This window comes from Panthera tigris, chromosome C1 (assembly GCF_018350195.1).
Source record: "Panthera tigris isolate Pti1 chromosome C1, P.tigris_Pti1_mat1.1, whole genome shotgun sequence".
NCBI lineage: Eukaryota > Metazoa > Chordata > Mammalia > Carnivora > Felidae > Panthera > Panthera tigris.
Genome location: NC_056667.1, coordinates 216,987,259 through 217,000,804, shown reverse-complemented (window position 1 = coordinate 217,000,804; position 13,546 = coordinate 216,987,259). Strand labels below are relative to the sequence as shown.

At 64.7% G+C, this 13,546-nt stretch overlaps 1 protein-coding gene across 1 annotated transcript; it reads right to left on the bottom strand.

Annotated features, from left to right (window-relative positions):
* Nucleotides 1-5,109: 5,109 nt before the first annotated feature.
* On the bottom strand, nt 5,110-13,546 carry KLHL30 (kelch like family member 30). Its single transcript, XM_042997778.1, has 7 exons — nt 12,773-13,546; nt 11,358-11,490; nt 9,549-9,635; nt 8,654-8,809; nt 7,787-7,975; nt 6,730-6,875; nt 5,110-5,361 (listed from the first exon to the last, which is right to left on the bottom strand). Exons 1-7 carry the CDS (start codon nt 13,544-13,546, stop codon nt 5,110-5,112), a joined length of 1,737 nt encoding a protein of 578 aa, XP_042853712.1.

Genomic DNA, 13,546 nt, shown 5'->3' with positions numbered 1-13,546 from the left:
CTCTGAGACTCAGTGTGCTGATTCTGTAGAGCGGGCATAGTGGCCGCTGCCCCCGAGCCTTTGTCTGGGATCCCACTCACACGTGAGGGATGAGCAGACAAAGCCAAGGCCAGGAGGAAGGTGGCCTCAGCATGGAGGCCGGGCTGCTTGGGCTCCCCACTGCTGGTTGCTGGCCTGGATTCCGTCCGCAGGGACGTGAGGCGTACTGCTGTCAGGGCCGGGTGCCATTTGGCCCTCCTGACGCCACGGAAGGCGAGGCTCTGGCTGTGTACCTTTCACGGTGCCGGGGACCCCTGGGAATGGAGGGATCCAGTTGGGGGCGTGGGGTCCCTAAGATGTTCGCGTGACTTCATTTCCACCTCCCAGTGAAGAGCCCCAGCCCGCCTGAGGCCAGCTTGGAGGACAGCTGCCATGTGAAACCCAGTTATTTTCCCAAACAGTGAACAATCCTAGTGATGTCATGGGCCCTGCCGGAGGGCCCAAATCAAATCGGTTCTGGTGCTGGTGCAGGCTCCCGTGACACCGTCCCAAGGTGACGACACAGCCTGGCCCTGGGGCAGGGGAGCGCAGAGCATGGGGCCTGCAGGTGGGGCTCCCTGTTTCTGGGGGGTCACATTTCGGGAGTGAAATCCGCTCAGAGGAGGGCAGGCCTCAGCAAAGACTCCCCCAGGTCAAGGAGCACCAGAAACAGGTTCCGGTGGCACCAGACAGCTTGTCCCCCAGCCCCCCCTCCCCTCCGCGGCAGCAGCCCGGGGGTTCAGAGCCGGGGCAGCATCTGGGGCTGAGGTAATGGGTCTCAGGATGGAAGTACTGAATGAGTGGGCACAGAAGGGGGCCCAGACGGAGCCCGAGGTGGCCTCCCCCATGCGCCCTCATGCCTGGCTGAAACCTAATCCTCATTCTTGGGCCCTCATGTCACGGCCTCAGCCCTGGCTTCCCATCAGCCTGCTGCAGTCAAGCTGTTCTCACTCTTCTCTTTTCCTCCAAAGGAAGGACCTTTGCCGATGAAGTCATGGGAATAAAAGCTCCCTTTGCCCCCGAAAACAGTGGGAGCCTGAAGTCAACTTGTTGTGTGGCCTCCCAATGTCCAGGAAGGCGACCTTTGCTGTTTACTGGAACCTTCCAAACACATGACATCATCTAATTCTCGAATCGTGTGATTACCCCCATTGCACAGATGAGGAAACTGAGGCTGAGATCTTGGGACTGGCCCAAGGTCACTCGTCCAGGTCTAGCCTTCACGACCTGGGGTCAGCAGCTCATTCAGTGAACATTTGCTCAGTTCCCCGATACATGCCAGGCACGGGTCAAGTGCTGGGGGTAAGCCGTGCAATCCTGGACAGGTCCGTGGGCCGCCTAGGTCTGGCAAGGGAAGGTCTGGTCTTTTTCACTTCCACCCGGAGGGTTTCTTGGTGTATTTTCTGCTCATCGTTTCCATGCTTTTGATTGACTAAGTTAAAAAATCAGCCTAGCTCACCTTTGAGTTTAATGTAAGAGGGTACATATTGGTGGCTCTGTCTTGCCATTGTGAGAAGAATTACATTCGTAAGTGTGGTTGCAATCCAAATAACCCCAGCTGCTGGCCCTGAAGAGCCCTGGGACAGCCGATTAGCTTTGGGGAAGTGACACTGGCTCCTGGGGTGCTTATTCCAAGCAGGGAGGTTCTCTTTGCAGCCCACTTCCTCCTGCAATTAATCGGCATCGTGCCTGGCCACCCTCCCGTGTGCGTGATCCGGGGGCCTGGGGGAATCACCTGCACGCAGCAACAGTAGCCACACTTCCGGCTGAGTGGCACTGGGGACCGAAGATGAAGGACATGGCCCCGGAGGAGCGGAAAGCCTTACCTTTTGTGTGGCTGTGACCACCCCTTCTTTTTTTTTTTTTTTAATTTTTTTTATCGTTTATTTATTTTTGAGACAGAGAGAGACAGAGCATCAACGGGGGAGGGGCAGAGAGAGAGGGAGACACAGAATCCGAAACAGGCTCCAGGCTCTGCACGGTCAGCACAGAGCCCGACGCGGGGCTCGAACTCACGGACCGAGAGGTCATGATCTGAGCCAAAGTCAGAGGCCTGACCGACTGAGCCACCCAGGCGCCCCTGTGACCACCCCTTCTTAAGTCACAGATTCCTGGTCAAAATTCATACTTTCCACCGGGCCAACTGGTCGACCAACTGGAGTAGAGGTCTGAATTGACCACAGTGAACGGTCATTGGATCACTTCATTTATTACAGATATTTACATGGGACTGTCAACTGCTTGATTCCAGCAGTCACCATCCCTGCCTGGTACAGGAAAGATGCTCAATAACAGGAGGGTCTTGTCTGCGAGATACTGGAAAACCCAAGTCCAGCGGAAGTGGTGAGAAGCGTCCATGGACCCTGGCTCCTCTGGGAACCAAAGGAGTTGAGCCTGGGTTGGTGGCCACTGAGGGCACTGTGTAGCACTCTTTGGTCACCAAAGTCTCAGGGCTGCTGAGGAGTCTCAGTTTACCCAACACCGTCTGTGAGAAAGACAAGTGTGCACCCGCCCGGCAGACGTGAGCTCTTTGGGGCAGGACAGGTGCTCTCATTCCTGTGGGCCTGAGAGTTTGGTGGGCTTTTGCACATGTCCCAAGGTTATCCGTTCTCCTTTCTGGAAGTCCATACTGGCCCCCAAACCGATGTGTCCTTGTTTTCCAAGGAAGAGAAGAAGACGGCTTGGGTTGCTCTGCAGACGTTCCTCGTGCGAATGTATGTTAGCGTCTGTCTCCCGTGAGGATCCCTTGAGTGTTCAGTTCCTGCGAGGCAAATCCGTTTGCCCATCCTGGTGCCCTGTCTCCACCTGCTCTCTGCCAGTGGCCCGTTCTCCCTCTGATTCTGGTTGGATCTGGCCAGTGGGAGGCACCGGCAGGAGTCCGGGAGGCAGGAAAGAGAGTGAGGTCGGGGTATCTGTCCGGCCACTTGGTCCCCGCCGGGCCACAAGGGACAGTGGTACAGGCTGCGTTCCTTTAGCAAAGGCCCCAGACCCTTGGCACCTCCCTCCCTCCAGCTGGAGGCTGTGGCTGCTCCTTCCCATGTCCCCGGGGGGAGAGGGCAGGTGACAGCTCCCCACTGTTGCTGGACCCCCCCGCTGGGAGCCTCTCCAGCCTGCCTACGCCTTGGAAGTAGCCCTTTGTGAAAACGTCCCCCATTACTCGATTCCAAGAGTCATCTGTTTCCTCCTGTGACCCTGAAGGACACGATTGGCCTGACCCGGGTGCTCCGTGTAGGGGCAGCACAGCTGATCAGATGAGGGGCGGTCTGGCACCAGCGGGCCGAGGACCGGGCCCTGGAGTGGGATGTGCGCCCCCACCCCAGGTGCCTCCCCGCATCGCCATGAGGTGTGCGGGAGCAGAAGTGGGCCTTATTCTAAGATACCGCCTTCCGACTACCTAATTGTGATTTAAAAAAAAAAAGAAGTCCATGTGACATGTTGAGTCTTTGTTTTGAAAGAGTGCGTGGCTGTCTTCAATAACCGTTCAGAAAACATTTCAGAAGGTTTTCGTGTGGAGAGACTCAAGGGTGCCAGAACCTTCGCCTTCATTTGCATCCGCTCCGAAGGAGCAGGACCCCCAGCTCTGAGGACACCCAGTCAGCTGGTGGAGCTCTGCCTAAGCCCTGGGAGACACATTCAATCCTCCCACGAGAAGTGGGCATGAGAGACCAGGTCTGGGAGCAAAGTGGACGTGGAGGGACCCAGGGATTCCTTCCTCAGAACCCGGGGATGTCAGAGGCCCCTCCCGTCCCCAGTGGGTTTCAAAGAAGAGGAAACCCAGGGGGCGCCTGGGGGGCTCCGTCGGTGAAGCGTCCAACTTCAGCTCAGGTCACCATCTCGTGGTTCATGGGTTCGAGCCCCACGTCGGGCTCCAGGCTGACAGCTCAGAGCCTGAATCCTGCCTCAGATTCTACGTCTCCCTCTCTCTCTGCCCCTCCCATACTCGTACTCTGTCTCTCTCTCTCTCAAAAATAAATGAAAAAAAATTTTTTTTTAATTTAAAAGAGAAAACCCAGGTCCAGAGGGAGGTGGGGGCTCCCCAAACCTCAGTCAGTGCCAGGGCTGGAGCCAGGCTGGACCTAGGACACCCGACTTGTAGTCCTGGGTCCCTTGATGAAGCTTGTGACCAAGGGGGAGGGCCACTGAGCACCCAGTGAGAGTCCTTCAGTGCAATACCTTGTTAAGGACCAGTGGGAAGGAGCAGGGAGGCTTGAACCAGTTCTACGTGGGACCCCGGTCAGACCCAAGGCACCCTGGGGCAGACCCGAGGCACCCTGAGTCACAGCACAGGCTGGCAGGAGCCCGTTAGGCACTCCCCTCGCTCAGGAGGCCAACTGGGAGCAGGGCACCACCGTGCCCAAGAGGCATCCCCCGGAGTCCCTGCAGGACCCCCACCTTTCCCCTCATGGGTCTGCTGGGAACTCTCGATGCGTCATGGGAGCAAACCACCCCAAGAAATCGGGGGATTTCTGGGATCGGGGGATTCCTGGCCAGAGAGCACCCCTCCTGCTCACCTTCCGGGGAAGCCGTTGCTCACTGTGTCTTCCCTCAGCCCTGACACTGACCCTCTCTCCCGGGCCCCATGCCCGGCCTCCTCCCTTCTCAGTGCCCCATGGATGCGGAGCCTGAGGCCCAGAGACGGGCAGCTGCCGGCTGCGGTCACACAGCTGCGGGCCAGGCGGCAGCAGGCCCACAGACGCCTGGTGTAGACCCCGCCCCGGGATCCTTCGCTCTGTGATGTGGCTTCCAGAAGCCACGGCCGGACACACGGCTGGGGCGGCAGCATTTGGAGAGCGCAGGGGCCCTCCCCGTGCTTCCCTGGGCCCCTCGGCTCCTTTGAGGCCTCAGACGCCCCGTGGGCAGGACGGCCGCTTCTCGCCTCTGTGCGGGCGGCCAGAGTCCAAAGCCCTGCCGCTGGTCAGCTCAGAGCCGGGGTGGCAGCTGCGGTGTCCTCTGATGTCCCTGGTGGCCCGAGCCCTGGGGGGCCCGGCAGCACCAGCTGAACAGACAGGCAGCACATGAAGGGGGGCCGTCCCCTGGGTGGGGGGCTCAGCCACCACCCCCACCCCCACCCCCCATCCGACCCAGAGCTGCTCAGTGCTCCTGGGTGGGGCTGAAGGGCTGGGTCCACTTGGACACGTCCAGGAAGACGGTGGAGGCCCCGTGGTAGAGCCAGAGGCGGGGCAGGGCGCCGTGGTGGGTCCAGGCGTCCCGCCCGCGGTCGTAGACCTCCATCTCCACGTGGTAGTCGCCGTCCACACCCTGCCAGCGGCCCCCCGTCACGTACAGCGTGTCACCCAGCGGCACCAACGCACCGTTCTCGTGCAGGCTGTGCAGGGACTGCACCTGTGGGTGGGCAGCGGTCAGTGCCCAGCGGGTGGGCGGGCGGGTGGGGACGGTGGCCAGAGTGCCCTCGGGGCGGGACACGGGGGACACGCAGGGAGGACGGCCAGCACCCTGTCCAGGACACCAGCACACCTGCTACCTGGGACCTCACCCAGGCTCCCCGTAACTCCCCCCGGGACCCTCAGACTGCCCCGCCCGTGCTCTCTCTCCGGCCCACATCGCCCAGGATGATGTCCCCGGGCCCCTTGGTCCCCTAGGCCCAAAGTCACTCATATCTGAAGTCAGGGTGTTAGAGGCGCTGGGAGCTGCCTCCCAGCACGTTCCGGGCCGGACCTCTGATTCATGGCTGCTCTCTTGGAGGGGACAGGTGGGTGGGGCCCCAGGGGTGCCCTGGACAGGGCTCGTGAGGCCAGAGAGACATGAGGGCCCTTGTGGAGGAGCCCAGGGTGGGCGGGAGGGAAGAGGCCCGTCTGTGGCCTCCACACGAGGACGATGGGCAGCCACCCGGGCCGGGCCGGGGCGAGGCAGAGCCCTTCGTGGCCGGGATGCCCCCAGATCGGTGGCCTGGGCCGTGACCCAGCTGGGAGGCCCCAGAAAGAAAGGGCCTGCCTGGCAGGGCCCACCCTGCACCTGTTTTGCACTGTAATGGGGCCTCCGGTCAGCTGAGCTCTGACGCCAGGGGACAGCTGCGGGCGGCAGGAGGGCAGGGGCCCTGCTGTCACCCGGCCGGCCCGCCCAGCCCTCCTGGGGTGGCCGCAGGAGGCCGTGCCACCTCCTCGGGCCTCCAGGGATCGAGGACCTCAAGGCAGGTGCGGTGGGCCTAGGGTGTCCCGCTGGGGCTGAGGCCGCCGCCATGGCTCTGGGCACCGCCCCTCCTCTTTCTCCAGAAGGAACACAGAGAAAGGCCGGGGCTTGAGATGCCCAGCAGCTGCTCTCTCCCTGGGCCCCGAGGCAGAAGAGGAGGGGGCAGCAAGGAGGGAAGCGGGGCACCAAGGAGCTGGCTGTTCCCAGCTTACCCGCAGCCAAGGGATCCCCGTCCCTGCACCCCCGTGGGTGGGAGACGCCCTCCCTCCCGGGCCTGGCCCGCACCAGGACAGCCACGGCCGTCCCTGAAGCACCTCTGGCTGAGCCTGGATTGGCTCCCCGAGAAGAACAGACCACCCCGCGCTGGGGACGGAGCACCCATGGTGACCAGGAGCCCCCGGTCCTGGGCTTTCCTGTCCTGGAATCCGGGCCCCTTACCTCCCTTCACGGTCAGCCCCCCGTGGTGACACCCCCCAGCCCCACCGTCCCCAGGCCCGCTCTCATGGTGTTGAGAGTCTTGGGGTGGGGTGGGGTGTTGCCCTGGGAGGTGAGGCTGAGGCCCACCTTCTGCCACAGGTTGGCCCCGGGGTCGTACATGTAGACCTTCTTGGTGTTGTCACCGACCAGGTAGAGAGTCCCCTGCAGTGCGGCGCAGCGGGGCGAGGACAGGTACTTGGGGAGGAAGGGCGAGGCGATCACGCTCCACAAGTCTGCGGGGACACGGCACCAGGCCCACCGTCACCAGGGCGGCCGCTCCCCGGGTCCCGGAGACCTCCTGCGGGGCGTGGACCCCGATGCCCTCTCCTCCCGGAGCCCAACTCTCCCTCTGGGGGCGGGGCTCCGCAGAGTTTTGTCCTCAGGTCCGCAGGAGGGGCTCGAGGGCTTTCGGAGGCCTTGGCCTGGCTGCCGCCCCCACCCCCTACCGTCCTGCCTGGGCCCCGGGGCCTCTGCCTCTTTCCCACCCGGTCGGCCGAGTCTGGGGGTCCCACCTGACCCTGGGATCCTCCTCACACCCACCCTCCAAAACGGGTCCTATTATCATCTCCACCACCCAGAGGACAGAACGGAGGGTGAGAGCCAGGGCCAGGAAGGCCACCGAGCCGGAGGGAGCCCAGCTGGGGCCCAAACCCTGGCACGGAGTCCAGAGCCCAAGCGGGCGCCCACCAGGACTTGTGGGTCCGGGCCACCGCTCCCGGCCCGTGAGGCCAGCTCCGGGCAGACGCAGCGGCCGGGCAGCATCCAGGGCCTGGAGATGGGCTCCCCACCACCTAGCCCCCCGCCCCCATGCCTCTCGGCTGGCACGGGGCTGTGGCTCCGTGCGGGCTACCCACCCCCTCGGTTCCCTGCCCCCCGCCGGGGCCCCCGCCTTCCTCCGCTGTCACAGCCACCCCTTGGTGGGGCTGTGACCGTTTGTAAGAGGCCTCTGGCTGCCTGCTCCCTGCGCCCCTGGCCCCGCCGTCCCCGGGGTCCCCGCCCTCTGGCTCGCCGAGATGGGACTGTGGCCTGCAGGGGGGCCTGTGGCTGCCCGCCTCTGTCCCCTGCCACTCGCCCCACCCCCCACCCCCCAGCCACGCGAGGAGTGTCCCTGCGTGGCCGGGCGCCTGGGTCCCGTGCCCCCTACCTGTGACAGGGTTGTAACACTGCAGGGCCAGGGCGTTATATTTGCAGGCGCTGGAGCCCACCAGGTACAGCCTGCCCTGGCAGCCGGCCGCGGAGAAGTTGCTGACGTACTTGAGGGCCGGGCTGATGGGCGTCCAGGTGTCTGTGTAGGGGTCGTAGCTCTCCACCTCCACCACGTCCAGAGTGGTCCCTGTCGGGCCGGGAGGGGGTCAGGGCCGCAAGGGGCGAGGGGCAAAGGAAAGTTCCCGGAAATGCAGGCCTGGGGGCTTCTCGGAGGCGGCAGGGAGCATCCCGGGAGGGGAAGGGCTTGGCCTCGCGAGGCGGGTGACTTACCCCATTTCACAGAGAGGGAACCGAGACTCCGAGGGGCGAGGGCACTTGCCCCGGGCCATACCGTCAAGCAGCATGGGCACCTGGACCCAGGGACCCTCGACTCCAGACTGCACGGCGGGGGGGGGGGGGGGGGGGGGGGGCCGAGGCCACTCCTATTTGCCCCCGCCTGCCCCAGGCTCAGGAACTGTGTGGGACCTCTGCTCTGGGGCCTGGCTACTGGGCCAGGACAGGCGGGGCACTTAGGAGGGGCCTCAGGACCGCTTTGTCACCTACAGAGAGAGGCCTTGGGACACTCTTGCTCTCGGCCACAGTCTTTGTCTTTTCCAATATTTATCTAACTGTAAGGGTCCCTGGGGTGACTCCTTGTCACAGCTCTGGAGGGTAGGAGGGACGAGGCAGGCCTCAGTGCTCAGGCTGGGGGCATGGTGGAATCAAAGGTGACAGCCAAGGCGGGGGGACCGCTATGGGTCTCGTCACCCCAGGGACTTCACGGAGCAGGAGGTGGCCCCAGGGAGGACGGAGAGGGAGGCCTTACCGCCGATGGCATAGATCTCCCCGTTGAGCGCCACACTGGCGTGGTTCGTGCGGGCCTTCAGCATGGGTGTCACTGGCTTCCAGGCTGCCTCCTTCAGAGGGAAGCACCAGGCCTGGGTGGTTGACCAGGTGTCTGTCTTGGTGCCCCGGGAGCCACCTGCAGGAGAGAGCTCTGAGGGGGTCAGGCGGCCGCCAGCCTGGGGTCCCCAGGCCAGTGGGTGCTGGCTACCAAGGGTCCGGCGTCCTCCCCACGCGGGGCCTGGGCGCGGGGCGGGACGGGGAGGTGGCGCAGTCCAGCTGTGTGACTTGGACGGATTGCTCCAGGCCCCGTAAGTAGGGGAGACGAGATCAGGGGTTTCAGACCTTCAGCCGTGAAAGCTGTTTCCCCAACCAAATTAAAATAGATTTTTTTTAGTGTTTATTTATTTTTGAGAGACAGAGAGAGCGTGAACAGGGGAGGGGCAGAGAGAGAGGGAGACAGAATCCAAAGCAGGCTCCAGGCTCTGAGCTGTCAACTCGGGGCTCGAACCCACGAACCGCGAGACCGTGACCTGAGCCGAAGTCGGGCGCTTCGCCGACTGAGCCATCTAGGCGCCCCTCCCCAACCAACTTTTAGACAGGCCCCCAACTTCTAAGACTGACAAGAACAGAGCGACCCTCCTGCCCATCACACAGCTCCTTCCTAGCAAAGCCTCCCTGGGTCTCCGTCCGGCAGAACACGGAACGGTTCTTCGCACCCATGGCCCGTGGATTTTCAATCTCTTCGTGTTCATGTCACGGGAGTGTCTGCGGGAGTCTTGACCGGACGGCCGGGGGCCCCGCGAGGGGAGGGGAGGGCTGGTTCTCACTGGCGTCACCCCCACCAGCGACACCTGCCGGGAGCCGCGCCTGCCCACCTGTGACATAGACCGTGTTGTTGAGTGCCGTCAGGGAGAAGCCCCACTTGTGGTAGTCGGGGAAGTCTGGGAGCACCATCCACTTCTCTGGAGGAAGAGAGACAGGCAGGGGGGTCAGGGCGGCCGAGCTCGCTGCCTGCCGGGGCCCCCCTCGCCCCTCAGTGGGTGCGGGGATGTTCCCTCACGGGCGGGAGGAGCAAGGGGCGGGGGGGGGGGCGACACCCCGGGCCCCCACGTGCCCCTGCCAGGCCTGGCTCTCGGCGGCCCCCTCCTCCCCACCCCGCCCCCTGGAGCCCCCCCGGCACCCGGACTGGACACAGGACTGCGGGAGGTGGCTCAGGCTCTAGAAGCTGGGTCTCGCCCTGACCCTGCAGGTGGCCTCACTGACCCCAAATGGACAATTTGGCCCCTGGGTTGGGTCCCTCCTCAGTCAGATGGGGTGACGGGTCAAAGCGCCCGATCTCCGGTCACTAGGGGGTCTCTACACAAGGGCGTAGGGGATCGGACTCGGGCCTTGCAGCAGGCAGTGTGAGTCCAAACCCTAGCTCTTGTGCGCGGGCTGTGTGGCTTCGGGTGACCCACAGCCTCCGTCTCCTCCTCGGTAGCCCAGGGGTGATTCCCACCTCCCGGGGACTATCTTTGACCACGTGTATCTGTCACAGGGCACACGTGGTACCTGTTAGGATTACCGTCACCATGACTGAGGGACAGAGTAATTGCACCCACGTTGGACCCACCTTCAAGGAGCTACAGGAGGTAAACTGAGGCAAGAGATGAGAAAATGCTTTGGAAAGATAAAAATGAGATAGTGTGGGAATGTCCAAACGGACACATTCTGGGTGCTTGTGGAAGGCTCTGAGGGAGACCCAGGCCTCGGCGACGTCCCCTGGGAAGACACGCAGAATTCTGGGCCTTGCCGGGCACCTGCCCTCTGGGCAGGGACTGCGTGTCCCCCTGACTCATGTGTGTGTCACCCTGGGGTGGGGACTCTGCCCAGCAGTCACCAGTTCTCTGCCTGCCAGCGTGCCCCCCGCCGTCCTCCCTTGGCGTTGGAGGGACAGCTGCCCCCGGGCGGAGCCAGCAAAGCTCATCTCCTGACGTCAGCCCCCAAATCCCCTCTCGTCAGCCCCTGACCTGGGCCAGCCGGCCTCACACTGCCTCCAGCCTGCCAGCTACTGATGGCCGTCGGTGGCTGGCGACTGGCCCAGCGGCCCCAGGACAGCAGCCAACCCTCGTCGGAGCTCTTGGAAGAGCTTCCCAGGGCCAACGTGGCCCCTGCAGAGACCCCGCCGGTGATGGGGCCCCGGGCAGGAGGGGCCAAGTCCCTGCCCACTGGGTCCGCTGCCCAACCACGTGAGGAGCCCATTTCACAGATGAGGTGAGGTGACCCACCCTAAGGCTGGAATTAGAACCTGTGTGAGCTGCCCTCGCCCCTGGGCTCTCACCCTCCAGGCCACCTGCCCCCCGGCCGCCCGCCCTCCCCCTGGGGCTGGGGTTCCATTGGGCGCGCAGGCCAGGGGCCATCCTCCCACGCGGCAGAAGCTTCTACCTTGGGCTCCGGGGCCCAAAAGACCAAAGCTGGGGGCTGGGGCCGGAGGGTTAGGGGGCCCCGGTGCCCCCACTGTCAGCCTCCCCTGCCCCCACCACGGCCTCTAGACTCTCCTGCAGCCCCCCACCCCCTCCCCCCCGCGAGGCCCCGGCACAGCAGGAGGTGGACTCGGCGGGCCCCTGTGCACCTCGCTCCCTCCACCTGCAAGGTGGACACGAGTGGCTGACGTCGGCCGCAGGGACAGCGTGAGGGGTACTCACTGGCCTTGGTGTTGTAGAAGGCGAAGTTCCTGCCGTGAGGGGTGGCTTCCTCGGCCCCCTCCTCATCCTCCAGTGCCCGCCCGCCCACAACCACCAGAACCTCCTGCAGCTTCTGCGGGAGGCCCGGCAGCACCTGTGGGGCCGGGAAGGCTGGGTTAGAGAAGCAGGTGACCGTATTCCCTGTGCAAGGGGCCCCCAGGTGCTTTCGGGCCTCAGTGGCCTCTTCGGAGGCAGGACTTTGGTGGGGCCGCCGTGTCAGGGCACCTGTGTGGGGTGATGTGCGTTTCAGTGCGTGTGTGTGCGTGCATGCGTGCGTGCGTGTGCGAACACATGTGCACATGCACGTGGTTGCCACGGCCCCAGGGCTGAAGGCAAGCGCTCAGGACTGGGAGAGATGCGGGCCAGCAGGTGCATGTGTGCCCCAGACCTGGGAGCCGCTCCTTGCCAGAAATCCCCACGTGCCTTCCAGAGGCGTCCCTGCACCCATCTTTGCAGCCAACCCCGACTCTGTCCCCAGACCCTCCCCTGGGCGGGCGTGCCGTGTGCCCAACCGGGATGACCCTGGCCCGGCGGGAGACGCTGGAATGCCTCCACCCTGGTTGGTAAGAAGCCACCGCCCGGAGCTCCCGGGCCCCCGGGGCCCTCCTGCCTCTCGGGCCCCTTCTACAGAAGGCCCAGACTGCCCGCTGCCAGCAGCTACAAGGCGACCGCCTAGTGGGGCGGGGTCCCGGGCCGGCCCGCCGTGCCCCGGGGGTGCCTGAGGGTAGCACCCCACACCCTGACCCTGGCCTGAGCCTCATCTTTGTCCCCAGACTTGGCTCCCGAGGAGTCCTCCAGAGCTGGGCCCCGAGCAGGCTGCCAGCCGCAGACGGGCTCATCGGCTCTCTGTCGCAGTCCTACCCTGGTCTGAAGCTTTGTCAGGAACTGCCCTGCCTGCCACGCTCACTGCCTGGACGCCACGAATGCTCGAGAGCTTTCTAAGGGGCAGGAGGGGGGCCTGCTGCTGTGCCCAAGCTGTGCGGTCTTCCCGGCTTGTTTTCCCTCCTACCCGACTCCTATCCCTCCTCTAAGGCCCAGCTAAGACGCTGCGTCCTCTGGAGAGCCCTCCCTGACCGGCCACCCCCCGCAGGATGCCACCAGCCCAGCTTTGGCCTTCCCCATGCTGCCTCAGGTCCCTTTCCAGGCTTGCCGCCAGCTGTGGGTGCCGACCGGGGTTGTGAAAGACCACAAGACCTGGGTTCCCCCTCCCCTCACGGCCGGGGGCGGGGGGCACACAGGGGCACGGGGCACCGAACAGAGGTGCGCTCACAGGTAATCGGCCCAAGGCAGGCAGAGTTGCGAGGTTCAGGGCACCTGTCCCCAGCATCCCCTCCCAGGCGGGGTCCCCGGGGCTCCCCTCCTTGCCCCTTACTCGCCTCGTCGTGACCCTGCGACAGGGCCACCCGACACTCCTCCGAGCCCCGGATCAGCGGCTCCGTGGCCAGCAGGTGCTGCACGCGCGGCCTGGGCACGGCGTCCAGGCGCACCAGGCTGAGCAGCTCGGGCAGGTGGACGGCCCGGGCCTGAGGGTCGTGACGCGCCCAGCGCAGCAGGGCCTCCAGCCGGCTCTGGTCCGGCTGCACCTGCAGCAGCTCGCCGGCCAGGCAGGTGGCCAGCCGGTCCCGGGGCAGCTGCAGGAACTCGTCCTCCCGGGCCACGGCCTCGAAGTTCTCCCGCAGGAAGGCCCGGGCCTTGGCGGCCACGCCCGGCAGCCCCTGCTGCTCCCCGAACTCGCAGATGCCCAGGCAGTTGGTGGCGTCCAGCTGGTGCTGCAGGTAGCGGCCACAGACCTTCTGCACGGCGGGGAAGTGCAGGCGGGCGGCCGCGCGCGTCAGCGCCTCCACGTTGCCCTGCGTGACGGTCAGCCGGCCCGTGTACACGAAGTCCACCAGCTGCCCCACCACGGCGGGCTCCACGTCCCGCAGCTCCACTCGCGCCGAGAAACTCTCGGCGAAGTTGCCCGCGAACATGGCGTGGAAGTAGGGGCTGCTCAGCGCCAGGAGGGCGCGGTGGCAGGGCAGCTCCCGGCCACCCACCAGCAGCGTGAGGTCGGCCAGCTGGGGCTGGGAGCGCAGCCGCTGCAGGCCGTCCAGCGTGTCCTGGGCGTGCGAGGGCACGCGGAAGTCCAGGTCGTCCACGTTCCGCACCAT

Coding starts and splice junctions, on each gene's coding strand:
- KLHL30 (XM_042997778.1), bottom strand. CDS start 13,546: ATGGTGCGGAACGTGGACGACCTGGACTTCCGCGTGCCCTCGCACGCC. Junction 8,810..9,548: donor CAACACGGTCTATGTCACAG/GTGGGCAGGCGC, acceptor TCTCTCCTGCAG/GTGGCTCCCGGGGCACCAAG. Junction 7,976..8,653: donor GGAGATCTATGCCATCGGCG/GTAAGGCCTCCC, acceptor CCGGCCCGACAG/GGACCACTCTGGACGTGGTG.